Source organism: Coregonus lavaretus, assembly GCF_964263955.1.
Source record: "Coregonus lavaretus genome assembly, contig: HAP1_SCAFFOLD_6805, whole genome shotgun sequence".
NCBI classification, from domain to species: domain Eukaryota; kingdom Metazoa; phylum Chordata; class Actinopteri; order Salmoniformes; family Salmonidae; genus Coregonus; species Coregonus lavaretus.
Window position 1 is genome coordinate 1,354 of NW_028160027.1, and position 26,147 is coordinate 27,500.

The 26,147-nt window shown below is 43.1% G+C and overlaps 1 protein-coding gene across 1 annotated transcript in view; it reads right to left on the minus strand.

The window, feature by feature from the left end:
* Positions 1–20,982: 20,982 nt before the first annotated feature.
* LOC311122260 (nck-associated protein 1-like) overlaps positions 20,983–26,147 on the minus strand; it is a 7,750-nt gene continuing 2,585 nt past the window's right edge. Inside the window, exons 4-8 of the mRNA XM_084196651.1 lie at positions 25,073–25,166; positions 24,597–24,713; positions 22,417–22,526; positions 22,203–22,295; positions 20,983–21,917 (exon numbers count right to left, since the gene is read on the minus strand). Coding sequence (XP_084052777.1) covers positions 21,801–21,917; positions 22,203–22,295; positions 22,417–22,526; positions 24,597–24,713; positions 25,073–25,166 — 531 coding nt within the window. The 3' untranslated portion in view covers positions 20,983–21,800. The remainder of the gene's footprint in view (positions 21,918–22,202; positions 22,296–22,416; positions 22,527–24,596; positions 24,714–25,072; positions 25,167–26,147) is intronic.

A 26,147-nucleotide genomic window follows, 5' to 3' on the forward strand; every position in this document is an offset into this window, starting at 1 on the left:
GTGGCTTGCGAAAGTATTCACCCCTCCTTGGCATTTTTCTATTTTGTTGCCTTACAACCTGGAATTAAAATGGATTTCTTGGGGGGTTTGTATCGTTTGATTTACACAACATGCCTACCACTTTGAAGATACAAAATATTTTTTATTGTGAAAATAAACAAGAAATAAGACAAAAAAACAGAAAACTTGAGCGTGCATAACTATTCACCCCCCCAAAGTCAAAACTTTGTAGAGCCACCTTTTGCAGCAATTACAGCTGCAAGTCTCTTGGGGTACGTCTCTATAAGCTTGGCACATCTAGCCACTGGGATATTCGCCCATTCTTCAAGGCAAAACTGCTCCAGCTCCTTCAAGTTGGATGGGTTCCGCTGGTGTACAGCAATCTTTAAGTCATATCACAGATTCTCAATTGGATTGAGGTCTGGGCTTTGACTAGGCCATTCCAAGACATTTAAATGTTTCGCCTTAAACCACTCAAGTGTTGCTTTAGCAGTATGCTTAGGGTCATTGTCCTGCTGGAAGGTGAACCGCCGTCCCAGTCTCAAATCTCTGGAAGACTGAAACAGGTTTCCCTCAAGAATTTCCCTGTATTTAGCGTCATCCATCATTCCTTCAATTCTGACCAGTTTCCCAGTCCCTGCCGATGAAAAACATCCCCACAGCATGATGCTGCCACCACCATGCTTCACTGTGTGGATGGTGTTCTCGGGGTGATAAGAGGTGTTGGGTTTGCGCCAGACATAGCATTTTCCTTGATGGCCAAAAAGCTCAATTCTAGACTAATCTGACCAGAGTACCTTCTTCCATATGTTTGGGAAGTCTCCCACATGCCTTTTGGCGAACACCAAACGTGTTTGCTTATTTTTTTCTTGAAGCAATATCTTTTTTCTGGCCACTCTTCCGTAATGCCCAGCTCTGTGGAGTGTATGGCTTAAAGTGGTCCTATGGACAGATTCTCCAATCTCCGCAGTGGAGCTTTGCAGCTCCTTCAGGGTTATCTTTGGTCTCTTTGTTGCCTCTCTGATTAATGCCCTCCTTGCCTGGTCCGTGAGTTTTGGTGGGCAGCCCTCTCTTGGCAGGTTTGTTGTGGTGCCATATTCAATTTTTTAATAATGGATTTAATGGTGCTCCGTGGGATGTTCAAAGTTTCAGATACTTTTTTATAACCCAACCCTAATCTGTACTTCTCCACAACTTTGTCATAGCAAAGGGGGTGAATACATATGCACGCACCACTTTTCCGTTATTTATTTATTCTAATTTTTTGAAACAAGTAATTTTTTTCATTTCACTTCACCATTTTGGACTATTTTGTGTATGTCCATTACATGAAATCCAAATTAAAATCCATTTAAATTACAGGTTGTGATGCAACAAAATAGGAAAAACGCCAAGGGGGATGAATACTTTTGCAAGGCACTGTACTTATGAAAAACGTTTACCAACTAGAATAGGTCAATTTAGTTAGGAAAATGTGTGCGCTTACTTCAGCAGTCAACAGAAAGTGTTTTTTGGGCAGTGAGAGAAGTTTGAATTGTTAAAGGCTAATGTAGAATTAAAGCTGTATGTACAGAAACTGAAGGAGTTAGTTATGGTAAACTAGTCAAATATAGTAAGTGCAAAATGATATGTGGAGACCTTGAATCTGCTGTTGAGTTCGTATCGTGTGACCAGCTCGAAGAACATGGTCTGTAGTGCGTGGTCATGGCTGGCAGTGTTCAGGGCAAACACATCAAAGTTCCACCGGTCAATGTCCTAATGATGGAGAGGATAGAGACGAATAGAGTCTGATCTGATGTCCACAGCACATTGAGTTTTTCAAGAATTAGAGACACAGTCTGATATAAAAAGGATAGCTTTTTTTTAATTTATTTTTATTTTGTACCTTTATTTAACTAGGCAAGTCAATTAAGAACACATTCTTATTTACAATGACGGCCTACCAAGAGGCAAAAGGCCTCCTGCGGGGACGGGGGCTGGGATTAAAAATAAAAATGTAGTAAGCTCATATTGTAGTAAAGGAGATGTTCTTGTCCACTTGACCTGACCAGGACAAACTAGTCATATGGTCAGGGAAACTCCTGGCTCTGCTCCCTATGTGGTACCCAGTTAAAGGCTGTAGAACGATAACAGATCATACGTTCTTACCCTGAGACAGTGAACTACTACTGCAGGTTGGTCAGGCATGGCAGCAGTGTATGCCCTCCGGAACATCCTGGAACAACAGCACATGGAATGTTTGGCATTGGACAATCTCAGTAGTGAATCTGTAATGTCCTTGTTTGTAACAGAATGTGGATCATGCTAATGAACCTAGATGAACTTATCCTGGCCTTATGACACAAACTTTACAAACCCCATGCACAACATTATTTATAAGGAGGTTTTTTTTTTATGTTTAATTTATTTCTCACATTAATGAGGAGGACCATCCTCCTCTACCTCACTGGGTGGGCCTCCTTTACATGTAAAGTACCAGTCAAACGTTGGGAGACACTTACACATTCAAGGGTTTTTCTTTATTTTGGCAATTTTCTACATTGTAGAATAATAGTGAAGACATCAAAACAATGAAATAACACATATGGAATCATGTAGTTACCAAAAAAGTGTTAAACAAATCAAAATACATTTTAGATGTTAGATTCTTCAAAGTAACCACCCTTTGCCCCTATGACAGCTTTGCACACTCTTGGCATTCTGTCAACCAGCTTAATGAGGAATGCTTTTCCAACAGTCTTGAAGGAGTTCCCACATATGCTGAGCACTTGTTGGCTGCTTTTCCTTCACTCTGTGGTCCAACTCATCCCAAACCATGTCAATTGGGTTGAGATCGGGTGATTGTGGAGGCCAGGGTATCTGATGCAGCACTCCATCACTCTTCTTCTTGGTCGAATAGCCCTTACACAGCCTGGAGGTGTGTTGGGTCATTGTCCTGTTGAAAAACAAATGATAGTCCCACTAAGCTCAAACCAGATGGGATGGTGTATCCCTGCAGAATGCTGTGGTAGCCATGCTGGTTAAATGTGTGCCTTGAATTCTAAATAAATCACAGACAGTGTTACCAGCACCATCACACCTCCTCTTCCATGCTTCACGGTGGGAACCACACATGCGGAGATCATCCATTCACCTACTCTGCGTCTCACAATGACACGGCGACTCATCAGACCAAAGGACAGATTTCTACCGGTCTAATGTCCATTGCTCGTGTTTCTTGGCCCAAGCAAGTCTCTTCTTATTATTGGTGTCCTTTAGTAGTGGTTTCTTTGCAGCAATTCGACCATGAAGGCCTGATTCAAGCAGTCTCCTCTGAACATTTATTTGGGCTGCAATATGAGGTGCAGTTAACTCTAATGAACTTATCCTCTGCAGCAGAGATAACTCTGGGTCTTCCTTTCCTGTGGCGGTCCTCATGAGAGCCAGTTTCATCATAGCAGTTGATGGTTTTTGCGACTGCACTTGAAGAAACTTTCAAAGTTCTTGAAATGTTCCGCATTGACTGACCTTCATGTCTTAAAGTAATGATGGACTGTTGTTTCTCTTTGCTTATTTGAGCTGTTCTTGCCATAATATGGATTTGGTCTTTTACCATATAGGGCTATCTTCTGTATACCACCCCTACCTTGTCACAACACAACTGATTGGCTCAAATGCATAAAGAAGGAAAGAAATTCCACAAATTAACTTTTAACCTCTTAAGGATCCATTTTTTTCATTTTTTTTTCTAAAATGACATACCCTAATCTAACTGCCTGTAGCTCAGGACCTGAAGCAAGGATATGCATATTATTGATACCATTGGAAAGGAAACACTTTGACGTTTGTGGAAATGTGAAATTAATGTAGGAGAATATAACACATTAGTTCTGGTAAAAGATATATATATTTTTTTTCTCATCTTAGAAATGCAAGAGAAAGGCCACAATATAATATTGCAGTTTAGGCGCATTTTAGATTTTGGCCACTAGATGGCAGCAGTGTATGTACAAAGTGTCAGATTGATCCAGTGAAGCATTGCAATACTGGACTATTTTGTATCAAGTCTTCCTAAATGTGCCGAATTGGTCAATTGATACATTTTCAAGTACATAACTATAGAGAACATACAAAAATGATATGGTAATACAAAATGTAAGTTCACACACTCCCAGGAATGTCATACATGATGGATCATTAGCTTCTACACTAACTTTCACACATCTAGATGGCCGGGCAGGGTGGGTGGGGAGCCAGAGACAGCAGGGGTTCAAACTGTAGAACCCAGTTCCTACATTTGAATATAAAAATTGATTTGATCAAACAAAACTATGCTACATTTTATCTCTGGGACCCTTAGGATGACAAATCAGAGCAAGATTACTGAAGTACATTATTTACCTTCAGAGGTGAATGTATCAAACCAGTTGTCGTGATAAGTATGTTGTTGTTGTGCACTCTCCTCAAACAATAGCATGGTCTTTTTGCACTGTAATAGCTACTGTAAATTGGACAGTGCAGTTAAATTAACAATAATGTAAGCTTTCTGCCCATATAAGACATGTTTATCTCCTGCAAAGTTTGCTGTTTCTTTCAACAGTCAGGCTAATCACATTAGAGTACGTTAGCTCAACCGTCCCGTATACGGGACACCGATCCCGTAGAGGTTGACAAGGCACACCAGTTAATTGAAATGCATTCCAGGTGACTCCCTCATGAAGCTGGTTGAGAGAATGCCAAGAATGTGCAAAGCTGTCATCATGGCAAAGGGTGGCTACTTTGAAGAATCTCAAATATAAAATCGATTTTGATTTGTTTAACACTTTTTTTGGTTACTACATGATTCCATATGTGTTATTTAATAGTTTTGATGTCTTCACTATTATTCTACAATGTAGAACATAGTAAAAATAAAGAAAAACCCTGGAATGAGTAGGTGTGTCCAAATGAATGTCCTCATTGAGGATAATAACATTTTCCATCTACCTCTCGACAAATATCCCAGCCTGCACTGCGTGGACGATGCTGCGGAACTTTGGTTTGTCGTCGGAGCGGCGGGCAGGGCGGCGGGCCCTCTGAGTGAAGGTTGAAGTCAGCCAATCAGTAACCTCCGTGGGCACGCCATCAGAGTGCAGCTTCTGGAGGTCATCCTCTGCGTCCAGACCCTGTCTGAGAGGGGAGAGAGAGAGAGCAAATCAGATCCTGTCTTAGACGGGAGAGAGAGAGAGCAAATCAGACCCTGTCTGAGAGGGGAGAGAGAGAACAAATCAGATCCTGTCTGAGAGGAGAGAGAGAGAACAAATCAGACCCTGTCTGAGAGGGGAGAGCGAGAACAAATCAGATCCTGTCTGAGAGGGGAGTGACAGGGACAGGGACACAGTTTTATTTTGTTTCCCCTTTCTCTAAGCGGCACAGCATTCATACTCTGTTCGATGAAAAATGTAAGTAGATGTAAACTTGTTTCAGCATTACAGCCTTCATCAGGGTGCTTTGGGGTCATAGCACTGGAGACATGTTTGCCTTCGAACACCTCATGGCTCAGGGAAATACTAAATATAGACAAGTCTACACTTGTATAAAAAAACATGGGGCAGTGGATAGGCCTGTGAATATGCCTAATAATGTGGAGCATTGTGTTCAGAGAGGAAACAAGGATATGCTGATATAGTTAGCGTGTGTGTATGTGTTTCTGGGCTTAAGCAGGCAGTAGGGGAGAACAAACATTTTCATAATCAAGAAAATGAACATTCCAAATATAACAAGAAGAATAAAAACAACGACAAGGTACAATTACAATACTACAATTACAGTACTACAATTACAATACTACAATTACAATACTACAACTACAATACTACAATTACAATACTACAACTACAATACTACAATTACAATACTACAATTACAATACTACAACTACAATACTACAATTACAATACTACAATTACAGTACTACAATTACAATACTACAATTACAATACTACAATTACAATACTACAATTACAATACTACAATTACAATACTACAATTACAATACTGCAATTACAATACTACAATTACCATAATACAATTACAATGCTACAATTACAATACTACAATTACAATACTACAATATCAATACTACAATTACAATACTACAATTACAATACTACAACTACAATACTGCAATTACAATACTACAATTACAATACTACAATTACAATAATACAATTACAATACTACAATTACAATACTACAATTACAATACTACAATTACAAAACTATAATTTAAACAAATAAACCATTACAATCAATGGAAACAACTGCAATCCTCAATGAATTCATTTAACACCGGAGTCCTAAACGGTACTAGCAGCACCAGCGAATCAAGGTGCAAGGAATTTGGCAGGTTATCCCAACAATGGGAGTCACTAAACTAAAGTAGGATTTACCTAAATTGGTCGAGACCACAAGGACCTCAAGAGGTAAGCAACCCTGCGAGCCGGTTTGGTAGCTCATTCTTTTATACTTTAGCAAACGAAGTCAGGTAAGTTGGAAGTTTGTGTAGTAGAGCTTACAGTATCATGCAGTATAATCACACTAAAGTTCGTACTGTACCTGGTCCCATCAATGTAAATGGCTTCCAGTAAGGATGCTGTGTAGTCCAAGTTCTTCTTCAGATCTTCAAAGTCCACATGTTTCTCCTCCAGTTGCTTGACCATACACCTCAGCCTGGAAAGAGAGTCCCACTTTGAACAAACAACTTCTAAAGTCTCCATAAGCACTTTTATGCATGCTATAGGCCATATGAAGGATTTTGGTCTCATTAACAATAAGCTTTTAGAGAAAATAAAATCTTGCACACTGCACTTGCTTTGCATCAAGTTAGTATCAGACCTTCTGTACTAGTAGTTCTATATTCTGTAGTATTTTTTAAGCCTTAAAAGTTATGTGTAGGAAGTCATTTTGGTAATGAATAACCTTGGTTACTGTCATAGCACAACAGCATCATCAGCGACAGCACTGGGGTCAAAACACAGTCAGGTGTGTGATGGCAGCGATTACTAAGCAAGTTCCACACATATTTGTATGTTATGATTCAATGTTTACGAGCTGGCAACTCAGCACAGATGTCCAGTAAATGCTTTGGCAACAGGTTGAAATGTCTGGGAAACTGGGAGAGAGGGAAAGAGAGAGAGAGAGAGAGAGAGAGAGAGAGAGAGAGAGAGAGAGAGAGAGAGAGAGAGAGAGAGAGAGAGAGAGAGAGAGAGAGAGAGACCAAGAAAAAGGGAAAGATGGAGGGAGAGAGAGCGAGATAATGAAAAAATAGAAAGAATTTGGAAGAATTTGTAATACCATAGCGTAACATGTGGAGAGGACCAGTGGCAAGAGGGCATCATTAGGCCCACATTTTCCATGACAGAGGTAAACTGCCCAAACTTCCCATCATTGGCTTGTACTGCCACCGCATTCTCTTAAAATGGCATGCATGCAGAATTAGATATATCAATTCAAAGGGTTGAATCGGCTGATTGAGTGCTGATAGAACCTTTATTATTATTATTATTATTATTGATAGAATGCTAATGGAACTCTGATAGAATGCTGATAGAACCCTGATAGAATGCTGATGGAACCCTGATAGAATGCTGATAGAACCCTGATATAATGCTGATGGAACCCTGATAGAATGCTGATAGAACCTTGATAGAATGCTGATAGAACCCTGATAGAATGCTGATAGAAACCTGATAGAATGCTGGTGGAACCCTGATCGAATACTGATAGAACCCTGATAGAATCCTGACAGAACACTCATAGAATGCTGATGGAACCCTGATAGAATGCTGATAGAACCCTGATAGAATGCTGATAGAACCCTGATAGAATGCTGATAGAACCCTGATAGAATGCTGATGGAACCCTGATAGAATGCTGATAGAACCCTGGTAGAATGCTGATAGAACCCTGATAGAATGCTAATGGAACGCTGATAGAATGCTGATGGAACCCTGATAGAATGCTGATGGAACCCTGATAGAATGCTGATAGAACCCTGGTAGAATGCTGATAAAACCCTGATAGAATGCTGATGGAACGCTCATAGAATGCTGATAGAACCCTTGTAGAATATTGACAGAACGCTCATAGAATGCTGAGAGAACCCTGATAGAATGCTGATGGAACCCTGATAGAATGCTGATAGAACCCTGATAGAATGCTGATAGAACCCTGGTAGAATGTTGACAGAACGCTCATAGAATGCTGATAGAACCCTGATAGAATGCTGATGGAACCCTAATAGAATGCTGATAGAACCCTGATAGAATGCTGATAGAACCCTGATAGAATGCTGATTCTGAAGCTTTTCTCTGGTGCTTTACTAGTTGTTGCTTCACGCGGACTCCTGACGCGTCAAGTGTTGCACCACATTTCTGAATACAGCTGCTATACATTATGGTATACATTTGCTATTTCAAGAGCATAAAAAAACTCTATAGTGCACTGGATCAAACACAACACAGCCCCGGCTAAAACTACAATCCCCCCAGGGCATAATACTTTCACAGGAAATGAAATAGACAGAAATCAGCAAAACTAACTCACATACTATTGCTCTGAGCTCATATTCCAACCTTAGAACATAAAATACCCCAGTGTAAGCTACACTGCACTTCAAGGGTTCAAAAACCGCCACAGACATTTGAAAATGGATTTAAAGGATAGTGATAATCCATTTCTCATAAAACAGGATTTACGAGGTTCAAGTCCTTGTGGTTAACCATTGAGCTGCCTGCTCATAATACTTTGTAGTTATATATGTTTATGAGCAGCTATTAACACCTATGTCCTGCATTATAATGCATTATGCACAGCTCAAAAGGAATTATAGATATACTTAGAATGCATTATGAAGAGGTTAGTCAAAGTTTGACCACAATCACTTTATTTTTAAACACAGTTGCACTGTTAGTTAACAAATGAAGACGGTGCCAACTCGGTGCGAGTGACATTAGTTTTTAAAGTGTTTATCACACATTGGCGAGGGGGTGATGAAAGCTGTCGAGTCATAAAAATAGCAGGAGTTGGAACGCTGTCGCAGAGGGCACCACACTTCATTGTGAATTTAGAGTACCGGTAATCTGTTTGATAACTGCTTTGTTGTTGTTCAAAAGAGGAAGGAAAACACTCAAGGAATGTTTAATGCACCCTCTTCCAGTTTCATCTGTAGTGTTCAGGGACTTAATGTCTAGTTGTTACACTAAAACCAACCACATTTTGTCCAACCATCATTGTAAAAGCGCTTTCAGTGTCTGGAAAAGTGCTATATAGTTTAAATACAATCAATTATGAATTATCATTAGCAAAATGATTAGGGACTGTCTGTGCAATACACCTTTGACTAAATTAGATCAGTATTCCATGGAAATATTTAAGCACATACCAGTGTGTTAACCCCATGACCCCTCTTGCCATTGGCTAACACCTCACCTGCCTCACCCTCCTACAGCTACGGTACTGATACTGTAGAACCCTCCTACGTACCCTGATAGTGTAGTACTGCCTGCAAGATGCTGTTATGGTGCTGTTATGGTGCTGTTATGGTGCTGTTATGGTGCTGTTATGGTGCTGTTATGGTGCTGTTATGGTGCTGTTATGATGCTGCTATGATGATGTTATGGTGCTGTTATGGTGCTGTTATGGTGCTTTTATGACAGTGTTATGGTGCTGTTATGATGCTGCTATGATGCTGTTTTGGTGCTGTTATGGTGCTATTATGATGCTGTTATGATGCTGTTATGATGCTGTTATTACATTGTTATGGTGCTGTTATGATGCTGTTATGATGCTGTTATGGTGCTGTTATTACATTGTTATGGTGCTGTTATGATGCTGTTATGATGCTGTTATGATGCTGTTATGGTGCTGTTATGATGCTGTTATGACGCTGTTATGGTGCTGTTATGATGCTGCTATGATGATGTTATGGTGCTGTTATGGTGCTGTTATGGCGCTTTTATGACAGTGTTATGGTGCTGTTATGATGCTGCTATGATGCTGTTATGGTGCTGTTATGGTGCTGTTATGATGCTGTTATGATGGTGTTATGGTGCTGTTATGGTGCTGTTATGATGGTGTTATGGTGCTGTTATGATGCTGCTATGATGCTGTTATGGTGCTGTTATGATGGTGTTATGGTGCTGTTATGGTGCTGTTATGATGCTGCTATGATGCTGTTATGGTGCTGTTATGATGGTGTTATGGTGCTGTTATGGTGCTGTTATGATGCTGCTATGATGCTGTTATGATGGTGTTATGGTGCTGTTATGATGCTGTTATGGTGCTGTTATGATGCTGTTATGATTGTGTTATGGTGCTGTTATGATGCTGTTATGGTGCTGTTATGATGCTGTTATGATGCTGTTATGGTACTGTTATGATGCTGTTATGATGCTGATATGGTGCTGTTATGGTGCTGTTATGACTGACACAAGTGTGGACACTAACATCTAGGCCAACAGAGAGAGCTGATAGTGTTAGTGTATGGCCGCTGGCCAACGATCAGGATGCCGATGATGGTCCACAGACACTCAGACGCAAGCACTTAACTCGATGTTTAATCAACATTGAGTACGGAGCAGTACGGAGCACTATAGAGAAGTGTGGCTCCAAACTAAACACTTCACATCAACCCTGGCTTTTCACCCAAGAGCATAAATACCAACTGTAAAAATAAAAGTCTCACAATCACATTACAAAGTGCAGAACAACCTAGTGTGGAGCAAATAGACAGAGCAAACACATTCATGAAACAAAAGCAGTAGAGTTGTTCAGTCCGCATGCCGTACAGAGAGTGATGTGTCCTCAGACCTTGACGCAGCAAATTTGTTACAGTATATACAGTAACCTCAGTATATACAGTAACCTCAGTATATACAGTAACCTCAGTATGTTACAGTAACCTCAGTATATACAGTAACCTCAGTATATACAGTAACCTCAGTATATACAGTAACCTCAGTATGTTACAGTAACCTCAGTATATACAGTAACCTCAGTATGTTACAGTAACCTCAGTATATACAGTAACCTCAGTATGTTACAGTAACCTCAGTATGTTACAGTAACCTCAGTATGTTACAGTAACCTCAGTATATACAGTAACCTCAGTATATACAGTAACCTCAGTATGTTACAGTAACCTCAGTATATACAGTAACCTCAGTATATACAGTAACCTCAGTATGTTACAGTAACCTCAGTATATACAGTAACCTCAGTATGTACAGTAACCTCAGTATATACAGTAACCTCAGTATATACAGTAACCTCAGTATGTTACAGTAACCTCAGTATATACAGTAACCTCAGTATGTTACAGTAACCTCAGTATGTTACAGTAACCTCAGTATGTACAGTAACCTCAGTATATACAGTAACCTCAGTATGTTACAGTAACCTCAGTATGTTACAGTAACCTCAGTATATACAGTAACCTCAGTATGTTACAGTAACCTCAGTATGTACAGTAACCTCAGTATATACAGTAACCTCAGTATATACAGTAACCTCAGTATATACAGTAACCTCAGTATATACAGTAACCTCAGTATATACAGTAACCTCAGTATGTTACAGTAACCTCAGTATATACAGTAACCTCAGTATGTTACAGTAACCTCAGTATGTACAGTAACCTCAGTATGTTACAGTAACCTCAGTATGTTACAGTAACCTCAGTATATACAGTAACCTCAGTATGTTACAGTAACCTCAGTATGTACAGTAACCTCAGTATGTACAGTAACCTCAGTATGTTACAGTAACCTCAGTATGTTACAGTAACCTCAGTATGTTACAGTAACCTCAGTATGTTACAGTAACCTCAGTATGTACAGTAACCTCAGTATGTTACAGTAACCTCAGTATGTACAGTAACCTCAGTATGTTACAGTAACCTCAGTATGTACAGTAACCTCAGTATGTACAGTAACCTCAGTATGTTACAGTAACCTCAGTATGTTACAGTAACCTCAGTATATACAGTAACCTCAGTATGTTACAGTAACCTCAGTATGTACAGTAACCTCAGTATATACAGTAACCTCAGTATGTTACAGTAACCTCAGTATGTTACAGTAACCTCAGTATGTTACAGTAACCTCAGTATGTTACAGTAACCTCAGTATGTTACAGTAACCTCAGTATGTTACAGTAACCTCAGTATGTTACAGTAACCTCAGTATGTTACAGTAACCTCAGTATATACAGTAACCTCAGTATGTACAGTAACCTCAGTATATACAGTAACCTCAGTATGTTACAGTAACCTCAGTATATACAGTAACCTCAGTATGTACAGTAACCTCAGTATATACAGTAACCTCAGTATGCTACAGTAACCTCAGTATATACAGTAACCTCAGCATATACAGTAACCTCAGTATGTTACAGTAACCTCAGTATATACAGTAACCTCAGTATGTACAGTAACCTCAGTATATACAGTAACCTCAGTATGTTACAGTAACCTCAGTATGTACAGTAACCTCAGTATGTTACAGTAACCTCAGTATGTTACAGTAACCTCAGTATGTTACAGTAACCTCAGTATGTTACAGTAACCTCAGTATGTTACAGTAACCTCAGTATGTACAGTAACCTCAGTATGTTACAGTAACCTCAGTATGTTACAGTAACCTCAGTATGTTACAGTAACCTCAGTATGTTACAGTAACCTCAGTATAGACAGTAACCTCAGTATATACAGTAACCTCAGTATATACAGTAACCTCAGTATATACAGTAACCTCAGTATATACAGTAACCTCAGTATGTTACAGTAACCTCAGTATGTTACAGTAACCTCAGTATATACAGTAACCTCAGTATATACAGTAACCTCAGTATGTTACAGTAACCTCAGTATGTACAGTAACCTCAGTATATACAGTAACCTCAGTATATACAGTAACCTCAGTATATACAGTAACCTCAGTATGTACAGTAACCTCAGTATATACAGTAACCTCAGTATGTTACAGTAACCTCAGTATATACAGTAACCTCAGTATGCTACAGTAACCTCAGTATATACAGTAACCTCAGTATATACAGTAACCTCAGTATATACAGTAACCTCAGTATGTTACAGTAACCTCAGTATATACAGTAACCTCAGTATATACAGTAACCTCAGTATGTTACAGTAACCTCAGTATGTACAGTAACCTCAGTATGTTACAGTAACCTCAGTATGTTACAGTAACCTCAGTATGTTACAGTAACCTCAGTATGTTACAGTAACCTCAGTATGTTACAGTAACCTCAGTATATACAGTAACCTCAGTATATACAGTAACCTCAGTATGTTACAGTAACCTCAGTATATACAGTAACCTCAGTATATACAGTAACCTCAGTATATACAGTAACCTCAGTATGTTACAGTAACCTCAGTATGTACAGTAACCTCAGTATATACAGTAACCTCAGTATGTTACAGTAACCTCAGTATATACAGTAACCTCAGTATGTTACAGTAACCTCAGTATGTACAGTAACCTCAGTATGTTACAGTAACCTCAGTATGTTACAGTAACCTCAGTATGTTACAGTAACCTCAGTATATACAGTAACCTCAGTATGTTACAGTAACCTCAGTATGTTACAGTAACCTCAGTATGTTACAGTAACCTCAGTATATACAGTAACCTCAGTATATACAGTAACCTCAGTATGCTACAGTAACCTCAGTATATACAGTAACCTCAGTATGTTACAGTAACCTCAGTATATACAGTAACCTCAGTATGTTACAGTAACCTCAGTATGTTACAGTAACCTCAGTATATACAGTAACCTCAGTATATACAGTAACCTCAGTATATACAGTAACCTCAGTCTATATACAGTAACCTCAGTATATACAGTAACCTCAGTATATACAGTAACCTCAGTATGTTACAGTAACCTCAGTATGTACAGTAACCTCAGTATATACAGTAACCTCAGTATATACAGTAACCTCAGTATATACAGTAACCTCAGTATAGACAGTAACCTCAGTATATACAGTAACCTCAGTATATACAGTAACCTCAGTATGTTACAGTAACCTCAGTATATACAGTAACCTCAGTATGTTACAGTAACCTCAGTATATACAGTAACCTCAGTATATACAGTAACCTCCTACATCCTACCTTATCACAAACAGGAAAGGTTTACACTTCTTAATGAAGTTTGGAAATGCATTACCACTTTTCCCCTCCTGTTCCCATTTCCCAGAGTTCCTTTCTCTTACCTGGAGATGGGTGTCTGGAGGTGTTTCCTCCTCACTCTCACCAGCTCAGCCATCCAGCCCTCAGTCACAGTCAGGAAAAACCCTTACAGACCCTCAGTCACAGTCAGGAAAAACCCTTACAGACCCACAGTCACAGTCAGGAAAAACCCTTACAGACCCACAGTCACAGTCAGGAAAAACCCTTACAGACCCACAGTCACAGTCAGGAAAAACCCTTACAGACCCACAGTCACAGTCAGGAAAAACCCTTACAGACCCACAGTCACAGTCAGGAAAAACCCTTACAGACCCTCAGTCACAGTCAGGAAAAACCCTTACAGACCCACAGTCACAGTCAGGAAAAACCCTTACAGACCCACAGTCACAGTCAGCAAAAACCCTTACAGACCCACAGTTAGACACTGCCTGCACTTCCCAATGGTACTGTCCTTTACAGTCCTAAGCACAGAGTTCAGGCGTAGTGACACAGAGAACTGAGATAGAGAGTAGACTCTCAAGAAAACATTTGAAAGTAAAAGGTCCCCTCAGATAGACTACTGTTCAATGGAACCACCCAAAGTTCTCTGTCCCGAGAAACACTTCTGGTACACCCCAGCCTGTGTAGCCTGCACCCATCTGGGGGGACCTAGCTGAACTGTGATTGGACCAGGCCAAAGTGTGTCAGTTCTGTCAGTGCTGTGAAAGGAAGCAGGGCTGGGCTAGAGAGAGAGAGCGAGAGAGAGAGAGAGAGAGAGAGAGAGAGAGAGAGAGAGAGAGAGAGAGAGAGAGAGAGAGAGAGAGAGAGAGAGAGAGAGAGAGAGAGAGAGAGGAGAGAGAGAGAGATGGGGAGGGAAAGAGAGAGCGAGAGAGAGAGAGAGAGAGAGGAGAGAGAGAGAGAGAGAGAGAGAGAGAGAGAGAGAGAGAGAGAGAGAGAGAGAGAGAGAGAGAGAGGAGAGAGAGAGAGATGGGGAGGGAAAGAGAGAGCGAGAGATGAGGGAGGGAACGAGAGAGAGAGTAAAATAGAGGGACCAGCCAACTTCACTGATGGGGTGTTGACTGCTATGCTTTCAAGGCAGTGTGTGTGTACTCTAAACCCCAATGAGAATTATTTTCCACTGCACTGGCAAAGCACAGACCAGAATCTTGTTCACTACAGGGCCTGTGTGATAGAACGACCTAACCAAAATAAACCAATAAAAACTGTCCTCCAAAGTCACCCACAACAATTCAAACGACTACTTGATTACCCAGAAAAACATCAACCTTACATGTCAAATGAAAACATACAACCGTTACCTGAGGCAATAACCAAAGGTTACATTACAACACAACACAGTGTGGCAGTTTGTTTGAATTCTGCACATTTCTCAAAACAACAACAACATGCCAGATGTGGAGGCTGAAACTACAGTATGCTCTAAGATAGTGTACTCTTCAAATCCAAGAGATTCTGGTCACTTACAAGATCAGAGATGAAATTAAATTCATGTTTTAACTTGAGTACTGCTGGGGCATACATACATCATGTATATCTTCAGTTCATTAAGCCTAATTTTATAGCCGTGGGCCTGTGAGAGCTCACTGGGAAAATGTCCTGGCTGCTCACAGCGGAGTGACTTCCCCTGGTTGCTTGTCTTGCTTGGTGGCTGGGTCACTCCCATGCTCCCATGCTCTTTGACGTGCCTCTTCAATTCAGAGTGCATGACTGCATTTAATTCTGAGGATTGATTTCCTCAAGTCGATCGTTTTAAAAATATTTTTTGTTTTTCCATTGGAGAAATTACATTGTGAAATACAAAGAAATGTTTAAATCGATTTACAGGTTTCAACTTCTGTCGGGGTTTTTTTTACGTTCAAAGGCAATTTCAATTGATTGGTTGTAACCAAAAATGACGTTTACAAGTTGGCATCAGGGTGGTCGGGAAAATGTTCACCATCTCAAGGGGAAAAAGTGTTAAAAACGTAAGTGTTCAAAATAGAATCTTTATTTGCCTCGGATAAAATGACTTAGTAGAAGTAGTAGCATTAAAAACAGAGAACCACTCAAACAGCAGAGTGGGAGGAATCTTCCAGTGTTCGTTAGCCAAGGCTCCTCATTGTCATCTGATTCCATTTAGAATGTTTGATCTGATTTCATAATGGCTGCATGACATCCTCTCCATCTAGTCTGAATTAAACATGGTTGATGTGATTTCATAATGACTGTTGGAAATCCTCTTCAACGAGTCTGATATAACATGTTAGTCAGGCCCTGTCCACTCCCTTCATCCCCCAGAGTGTCTGTCACGCCCTGGCTCGGGGGACTCTCGTATGTTGAGCCAGGGTGTTAGTTTCTATGTTTTGTGTTGTAGGTTGTGGGTCTAGTTTGTATTTCTATGTTGGCCTGAGTGACTCCCAATCAGAGGCAACGAGTGTCAGCTGGTTGTCTCTGATTGGGAGCCATATTTAAACTGTCTGTCTTTTCCTTTGTGTTTGTGGTTTCTTGTTCTTATTTGTTTTGTGTTGAACCGTAGACATCACGTTATCGTCTGTTGTTTTGATCGTGTGATCAGTATAATAATAAATATGTTCACCTTCAACGCTGCGCCTTGGTCCTCCTCCTTAGACGATCGTGACAGTGTCTCTCTCTCTCTCTCTCTCTCTCTCTCTCTCTCTCTCTCTCTCTCTCTCTCTCTCTCTCTCTCTCTCTCTCTCTCTCTCTCTCTCTCTCTCTCTCTCTCTCTCTCTCTCTCTCTCTCTCTCTCTCTCTCTCTCTCTCTCTCTCTCACCATTTAATATATCGACTACTGCCTGTGGTCTCTCTCTGCCCAGGAACTGACCTCAGAGCAGACATAATTCACTGACTATTTACTTTTACTGGAGAGAGACTTGACCACATATCTCTATAAATTCCAGAGACAAGGGAACCTTTAGTCCTAGTATAAAACGTTGTGAGGATTTAGCATTATCAGGAGCAGTTTGAAGATCCAAAGTAACTTACTAAATTGTCTCATCTTATATTTTTAAATGATTCACCAGCCGATCATAAATTACGAATGTATTATTATCTTATCTAACATTATCCAGTATAAAACATAAAACCTAGTCTCATGCAACCATCAGTCCTAGAAGCAAAGGTCTACTTTCCACATAGTTATTTTACAACTGTCCCATGACTACCACTTTGTCATGGGACTGTTGGGAGCTGGGACAAGGCCTCACAGGGAACTGGGACAAGGCCTCACAGGGAACTGGGACAAGGCCTCACTGGAAGCTGGGACAAGGCCTCACAGGAAGCTGGGACAAGGCCTCACAGGGAGCTGGGACAAGGCCTCACAGGGAACTGGGACAAGGCCTCACAGGGAACTGGGACAAGGCCTCACAGGGAGCTGGGACAAGGCCTCACTGGGAACTGGGACAAGGCCTCACTGGGAACTGGGACAAGGCCTCACAGGGAACTGGGACAAGGCCTCACTGGGAACTGGGACAAGGCCTCACAGGGAACTGGGAAAAGGCCTCACAGGGAACTGGGACAAGGCCTCACAGGGAACTGGGACAAGGCCTCACTGGGAACTGGGACAAGGCCTCACTGGGAACTGGGACAAGGCCTCACAGGGAACTGGGACAAGGCCTCACAGGAAGCTGGGACAAGGCCTCACAGGGAACTGGGACAAGGCCTCACAGGAAGCTGGGACAAGGCCTCACAGGGAACTGGGACAAGGCCTCACTGGGAACTGGGACAAGGCCTCACTGGGAACTGGGACAAGGCCTCACTGGGAACTGGGACAAGGCCTCACTGGGAGCTGGGACAAGGCCTCACTGGGAGCTGGGACAAGGCCTCACTGGGAACTGGGACAAGGCCTCACAGGGAACTGGGACAAGGCCTCACAGGAAGCTGGGACAAGGCCTCACAGGGAACTGGGACAAGGCCTCACTAGGAACTGGGACAAGGCCTCACTGGAAGCTGGGACAAGGCCTCACAGGAAGCTGGGACAAGGCCTCACAGGGAGCTGGGACAAGGCCTCACTGGGAACTGGGACAAGGCCTCACAGGGAACTGGGACAAGGCCTCACTGGGAACTGGGACAAGGCCTCACAGGGAACTGGGACAAGGCCTCACAGGGAACTGGGACAAGGCCTCACAGGGAACTGGGACAAGGCCTCACTGGGAACTGGGACAAGGCCTCACTGGGAACTGGGACAAGGCCTCACTGGGAACTGGGACAAGGCCTCACTGGGAGCTGGGACAAGGCCTCACTGGGAGCTGGGACAAGGCCTCACAGGAAGCTGGGACAAGGCCTCACAGGGAACTGGGACAAGGCCTCACTGGGAACTGGGACAAGGCCTCACTGGAAGCTGGGACAAGGCCTCACAGGAAGCTGGGACAAGGCCTCACAGGGAGCTGGGACAAGGCCTCACTGGGAATTGGGACAAGGCCTCACAGGGAACTGGGACAAGGCCTCACTGGGAACTGGGACAAGGCCTCACAGGGAACTGGGACAAGGCCTCACAGGGAACTGGGACAAGGCCTCACAGGGAACTGGGACAAGGCCTCACTGGGAACTGGGACAAGGCCTCACTGGGAACTGGGACAAGGCCTCACAGGGAGCTGGGACAAGGCCTCACTGGGAACTGGGACAAGGCCTCACAGGGAACTGGGACAAGGCCTCACAGGGAACTGGGACAAGGCCTCACAGGGAGCTGGGACAAGGCCTCACAGGAAGCTGGGACAAGGCCTCACAGGGAACTGGGACAAGGCCTCACTGGGAACTGGGACAAGGCCTCACTGGAAGCTGGGACAAGGCCTCACAGGAAGCTGGGACAAGGCCTCACAGGGAGCTGGGACAAGGCCTCACTGGGAACTGGGACAAGGCCTCACAGGGAACTGGGACAAGGCCTCACTGGGAACTGGGACAAGGCCTCACAGGGAACTGGGACAAGGCCTCACAGGGAACTGGGACAAGGCCTCACACGGAACTGGGACAAGGCCTCACTGGGAACTGGGACAAGGCCTCACTGGGAACTGGGACAAGGCCTCACAGGGAGCTGGGACAAGGCCTCACAGGGAGCTGGGACAAGGCCTCACTGGGAACTGGGACAAGGCCTCACAGGGAACTGGGACAAGGCCTCAATGGGAACTGGGACAAGGCCTCACAGGGAACTGGGACAAGGCCTCACAGGGAACTGGGACAAGGCCTCACAGGGAGCTGGGACAGGGCCTCACAGGGAGCTGGGACAAGGCCTCACTGGGAACTGGGACAAGGTCTCACAGGGAACTGGGACAAGGCCTCACTGGGAACTGGGACAAGGCCTCACAGGGAACTGGGACAAGGCCTCACAGGGAACTGGGACAAGGCCTCACAGGGAACTGGGACAAGGCCTCACTGGGAATGGGACAAGGCCTCACTGGGAACTGGGACAAGGCCTCACAGGGAACTGGTACAAGGCCTCACAGGAAGCTGGGACAAGGCCTCACAGGGAACTGGGACAAGGCCTCACAGGGAACTGGGACAAGGCCTCACTGGGAACTGGGACAAGGCCTCACTGGGAACTGGGACAAGGCCTCACTGGGAACTGGGACAAGGCCTCACTGGGAGCTGGGACAAGGCCTCACTGTGGTGAGAGGTATCAAGGTCATTCACCAATTCTTCTTTCTCATTAACCCCCCCCCCCCCTCCCCCCCTCCCCTACAAACCTGACTCAGTTACACCAGCTCTGTCAGGAGGAATGGGCCAAAATTCACCTAACTTATTGTGGGAAGCTTGTGGAAGGCTACCCGAAACGTTTGACCCAAGTTAAACAATTTAAAGGCAATGCTACCAAATACTAATTGAGTGTATGTAAACTTCTGACCCACTGGGAATGTGATGAAATAAATAAAAGCTGAAATAAATCATTCTCTCCACTATTATTCTGACATTTCACATTCTTAAAATGAAGTGGTGATCCTAACTGACCTAAGACAGGGCATATTTTACTAGGATTAAATGTCAGGAAATTGAAAAGCTGAGTGTAAATGTATTTAGCTAAGGTGTATGTAAACTTTCGACTTCAACTGTATTTACTGATGCCATAGGTCAATGGTGCTACCTGTCACTGATTTTAGAGGCCAGTATAATGCTGATTTAAATGATTTGACCATCCAGATCTGTTTACACTTGATTGGTATCCAGACACAATGCGTGCCTGACTACCTCCAGAGGTGATCCTATCCATCCGGGTTGTGAGGTGTTCCTATCCACCGGGGTATGGGGTGATCCTATCCACCGGGGTGTGGGGTGTTCCTCTCCACTGGGGTGTGAGGTGTTCCTATCCACTGGGGTGTGGGGTGTTTTGGTTTGAGCCTACATTTGGCCCACCAACTCTCCAGCCAGTAGCCTGTGTCCTTCCTCTGAGTACCGTACATAGAGGCCCTACCTAGACATTCTAATCTAGACCATTGGGAGGCCCAGTACAAACACACACACACACACACACACACACACACACACACACACTACAGGATGGGACACACTCTCCCCAGCCTAACAACAGACCCCAGGATTGAACACAGGGGATGGTGGGTACAGGTTGGGAGGTACTCTATTTGAGAAGTGGGCTGGAAATACACTCTGTTAGTGTACTGTGTGTAATGTGCATGTTGTTGTTCTCTTGTACTGTAAACACACAATGAAATAAATGTCAGTTACCTGTATTCATAGAAAATGGGAGGAAGTATTGAATTTTTTCAAGATCCCTCCAAAAACGATTTGACATTTTCTCTTCATAAACCCTTTAATGGCTAAATAAAGCTTATATAATTTCTGAAAGGTTACAAAGCTATATATATTTTGTTAGCTGTGCATAGTAACAAATCAATCAATATTATTTATAAATCCCATTTTACATCAGCAGTTGTCACAAAGCGCTTTTACAGTAACCCGACCTAGACCCCACAGTGCTTTTACAGTAACCCGACCTAGACCCCACACTGCTTTTACAGTAACCCGACCTAGACCCCACAGTGCTTTTACACTAACCCGACCTAGACCCCACAGTGCTTTTACAGTAACCCGACCTAGACCCCACAGTGCTTTTACAGTAACCCGACCTAGACCCCACAGTGCTTTTACAGTAACCCGACCTAGACCCCACAGTGCTTTTACAGTAACCCGACCTAGACCCCACAGAGCAGAAGCAGAGGCAGTATTTGTCGACATCAGAGACTAAAGCCTGGATTCAATCTGAAACTGCGCTATAGCATGCTTGACGAACACGGTAACATTGGCTTTAAAAGCCACATTGTCTACAAAAACGAGTGGATTGAATCCCAACATAGAAGAGGGTATGCTGGATACTCAGCGCAGTCAGCCCAGGGATTTAATCAAGGCCTTGTACACCTCTCTGTAGGCGTTCCTCAGCCGTGTGTGTGTGTGTGTGTGTGTCGTGTGTGTGTGTGTATATATATATATGTGTGTGTGTGTGTGTGTGTGTGTGTGTGTGTTAGCCCAGCGTAATGATGAAGGTCTTGTAGACCTCTCTGTAGGCGTTCCTCAGCAGTGTGTGTGTGTGTGTGTGTGTGTGTGTGTGTGTGTGTGTCAGCCCAGCGTAATGATGAAGGTCTTGTAGACCTCTCTGTAGGCGTTTCTCAGCAGGACATAAGGGAAACAGCTCTCCAACATGTCCTGGCTCAGGAACGGAGACGCCTCCACGATCTATAGAGTAGGTAGGTGGACAATCAGGTGAAGAGAATACATTATTCATGCAGACTAAAAGGTTAATGTACAGTAAAAATGATTATTGACTAAAGTCAGACGTTTTCTCCTGACCATGTGACCTGACAGGGGAAACGTCTGGGACCTTGTTATGGGCCAGTCAGTAATCCTTGTCCGAGCCAGAACGGCCCATAGGGACCTCGTTATGGGGCCCTGCCATTTTCAACATTACTATAAGTAGAAATACTGTAGGCTATGCATGTTTCCAAGGAGACCTGAGCCTACCATGTGCAGGAGAAGGTAGATGGAGTCTCTGTTCTTGCTGTCCATTCTATTCTCTACATTCTGACCCAGCTGGAGCAGAGTGGATGACGCCACCTGGAAGAATAGGATCACCTTTGCAGTTCATTTAAAACTACAGGACAACTGTTTTATTAGATGAGAATGTCCCGTATCAATATGACTTGTTTCCGAGATGTGTTTCAGGTTGATTACGTACCAGGAGGAACTCCTTGAGGTGCTGTTCTATGTTCTTGTTCTCGGCGGTGAACATGGCTGCAGACAGCTGATTGACGGCCGTGGCCAGACAATGGATGTTGTTGTGGTGCCCTGCGGTCAATCAATCAATCAATCAATCAATCAATCAGTCAGCTAGTTGATGGCCATGGCCAGACAGTGGATTTTGTTGCGGTGCCCTGCAATCAATCATTCACTCAATCAGCTGGTTGATGGCCATGGCCAGACAATGGATGTTGTTGTGGTGCCCTGCGGTCAATCAATCAATCATCAAAGCAGAAGCCAGAGCCACACTGCTAGAGGGAAACCTAACTAAATGAAACACAACCCTTTTTATTTGTAACACTTTTCACAACAGGAACAGTCAACTCCCTAGACCTTAGAAGGTATCCTTTAGATCCAGCACCAATACAAAAGAAGATGGCCACACATTCTATATCTCCGATGTAACAACAACAATCTGCCGACGTTTCGACAGAACCTGTCTTTCATCAGGGTTTCCGAATCCTTTCATTCCAGGCCATGTTTAAACGCAGAGAGAAAAACCTGAAAATGAATGCCATCTCTGATGTCACCATCTCGCTGACTATTGATCCACAGATTTTCATCTGGCTCTGTGCCAACTCACTTAACAGGCTGTTTGACAAGACTAATTTTATGAAAACATGTGAGCATTAAGCTGTCTGTAAAAAAAGGCTGTGTCCAAAATGGCACCTTATTCCCTATATAGTGCACTTCCCTATGAGCCCTGGTCAAAAGTAGTGCACTATTGGGGGTGAAGGGTCATTTGGGACGCAGGCAGAGTCCCTAGTAAAAAAATGTATTTCATTAGTCAACCTCTCTGAGTTAAAGTCAGTGGGGGAATTAATAGCTTTCAAAGGTGTCACAGTGATGACTGCATTGATGTCACTGTGCTCCTAAGTTCTGGTAAACTGGTGTGACTGGTGTCTGTGGAATGTCAACCGCATTGAACCAGTTAGCATAAGTATGGCAAATTCTAACTTCCACTCACAGTGAATTTCACTTAGTCGAGCACTGACGTCATTGGGAAATTAGGTGAAAATGTTACTTATGATTCACCCCTGAAAGATTCAAATGACCCAGTACCTACTGTGTCCTTCCTATTCAGCATACAGGTGGATCTACACTAGTGCTGAGGGATTACAGCTGGATCTACACTAGTGCAGAGCGATTAGAGCTGGATCTACACTAGTGTAGAGTGATTAAAGCTGGATCTGCACTAGTGCAGAGCGATTAGAGCTGGATCTACACTAGTGCAGAGCGATTAGAGCTGGATCTACACTAGTGTAGTGATTAAAGCTGGATCTGCACTAGTGCAGAGCGATTAGAGCTGGATCTACACTAGTGTAGTGATTAAAGCTGGATCTACACTAGTGTAGTGATTAAAGCTGGATCTGCACTAGTGTAGTGATTAAAGCTGGATCTACACTAGTGTAGTGATTAAAGCTGGATCTACACTAGTGCAGAGCGATTAGAGCTGGATCTACACTAGTGCTGAGCGATTAGAGCTGGATCTACACTAGTGCAGAGCGATTAGAGCTGGATCCACACTAGTGCAGAGCGATTAGAGCTGGATCTACACTAGTGCAGAGCGATTAGAGCTGGATCTAAAATAGTGCAGAGCGATTAGAGCTGGATCTACACTAGTGCTGACCTATTCATTTCGGTTAATCGCTCAGCACTAATCTACACACAACAGATGGCATGAGAAGTGTAGCTTTTGCTATTTTAACACCTAATTAGGATCCAAATAAACACATGAACACGTGAATCAGACATGCACTCAACTTCACATTGGAGCAGATTTCGAGATCCGCAAAGAAAACATTTTAAATGCTGTTTTTTTTGGGGGGAGTGAACTACGTGTATCACGTTAAGGTCAACATACAGCCCTGCAAGAATAATTTCCCCAAGGGTATAATAAAGGTTGTCAGATTAAATGAACATCCTCACTTCCATACAGTCGACCGTAAGAGGAGTTTGGGGTTCAGGGCCAGAGTAGGCAGCGACACAATGTAACTAACGTTGTTGGTTTTGCAGTGAACTACATGTATCGCTAGGGTTGTTGTGACCTTATGCTCCATAGGGAGCGAAAAAGGACATTTAAGAAGATGTATCACAAGTCAACAACCCTGTCCTTACCTCCATAATGTCTGCTGTAGTAGGAGTTGGGGTCCAGGGCCAGTGTGGGCAGTGACACCGCGATGTAAATCAGGAGGAGGCACGTCAGTTTGTACTCCTCATCAACAGACGAGTTATCTGGAGAGAACAACTCATATTTAGCAAACTTTCCTTTTTTTTTTTTTTTTTAGTTTTTCTAAACTCTAGAAAATAATGTTTTCTAGAGTTTAGAGAAACTAAAAAAAAAAAAAAAGAAAGTTGAAAGATACACAAGCATTTCTATTAATATGCATTAATAGGTTCATTTTCTGTACATTTGTTTGACTTTTAGCCAATCGGTGCAGAGGCCAGCTATAGAGAGGGATACGTTGTGGAATCCTGCTGTCCTGTCATAAAGCTGTATCGGGCAAAACCCATAAAGTGGTCCTTCGAGCCGGATAGTCTTGGAACATGACCAGTATAAACACTGACATCCCACCAGGGACTATTGTATTTACCTGTACGCATACTAGCGATGGCTGCCACTAGGGCAGGGTCGATGTCACAAGTCAGACCTGCCGCAGACGCCAGCTCAAACACCGTTAGGGTTACCTGAATCATTTAAACAAGATGTCTTTAACAATATATATATCTTAAAGAAGCCTCCATTTATTTATTCAGCTTATTTGTTCCTTTTAGCTTCTAGCGGAGCAAAGGGCCTCCATTAAGTGAATATTTTTTCCTAAACTGAGACAATAAAACATTGGTTAACTACTGTTCCCTCTTTCTGTAGCGTGGGGTTTGGAAGTGGGGGATTTTGGTGGGGGGCAGAATGTTCCCGTTGAGGTGGTTATTTTAGCTGAGAGGTTGCAGACCAGACAGACATTATGTGTCTCTCTCAGGGAGGTCAGCCTGCCTCTGCTTGGTGGCTGGTGCTGCTGACGTCTTAGGGGTTATCCTGAACCAGTCTGTGGCATGTCATGTTTTCTCTGCAGACCTGGGTTCAAATATTATTTGAAATCTTTCAAATACTTTAAGTATTTGTTTTAGCCTGCTTGGAGTGCCAGGTTGGCAGGGTTGGCACTTTTGGGACTTTTCTATTGGTTCCATTGCACTACACAAGCTCAATCCAGCACAGCTAAAGTTATTTTTAAGGATTTCCAATAGTATTTGAACCCAGGTCTGGCATGTTTGCTTTGTCTGTCCTACACGAAAGCAGGCCAGGGGGCTTTCCACAGTCAGAGACAACTCATAAATAAGCTTTTTGCTGCTCTGTTACTCTGCTGCTCTGCTGCTCTGTTCCTATGTTGCTCTGCTGCTCTGTTGATCTGCTGCTCTGTTGCTCTGCTGCTCTGTTGCTATGCTGCTCTGCTGCTCTGTTGCTATGCTGCTCTGCTGCTCTGTTGCTCTGTTGCTCTGCTGCTCTGTTGCTCTGCTGCTCTGTTGCTCTGCTGCTCTGCTGCTCTGTTGCTCTGCTGCTCTGCTGCTCTGTTCCTATGTTGCTCTGCTGCTCTGTTGCTCTGCTGCTCTGTTGCTCTGCTGCTCTGTTGCTCTGTTGCTCTGTTGCTCTGCTGCTCTGTTGCTCTACTGCTC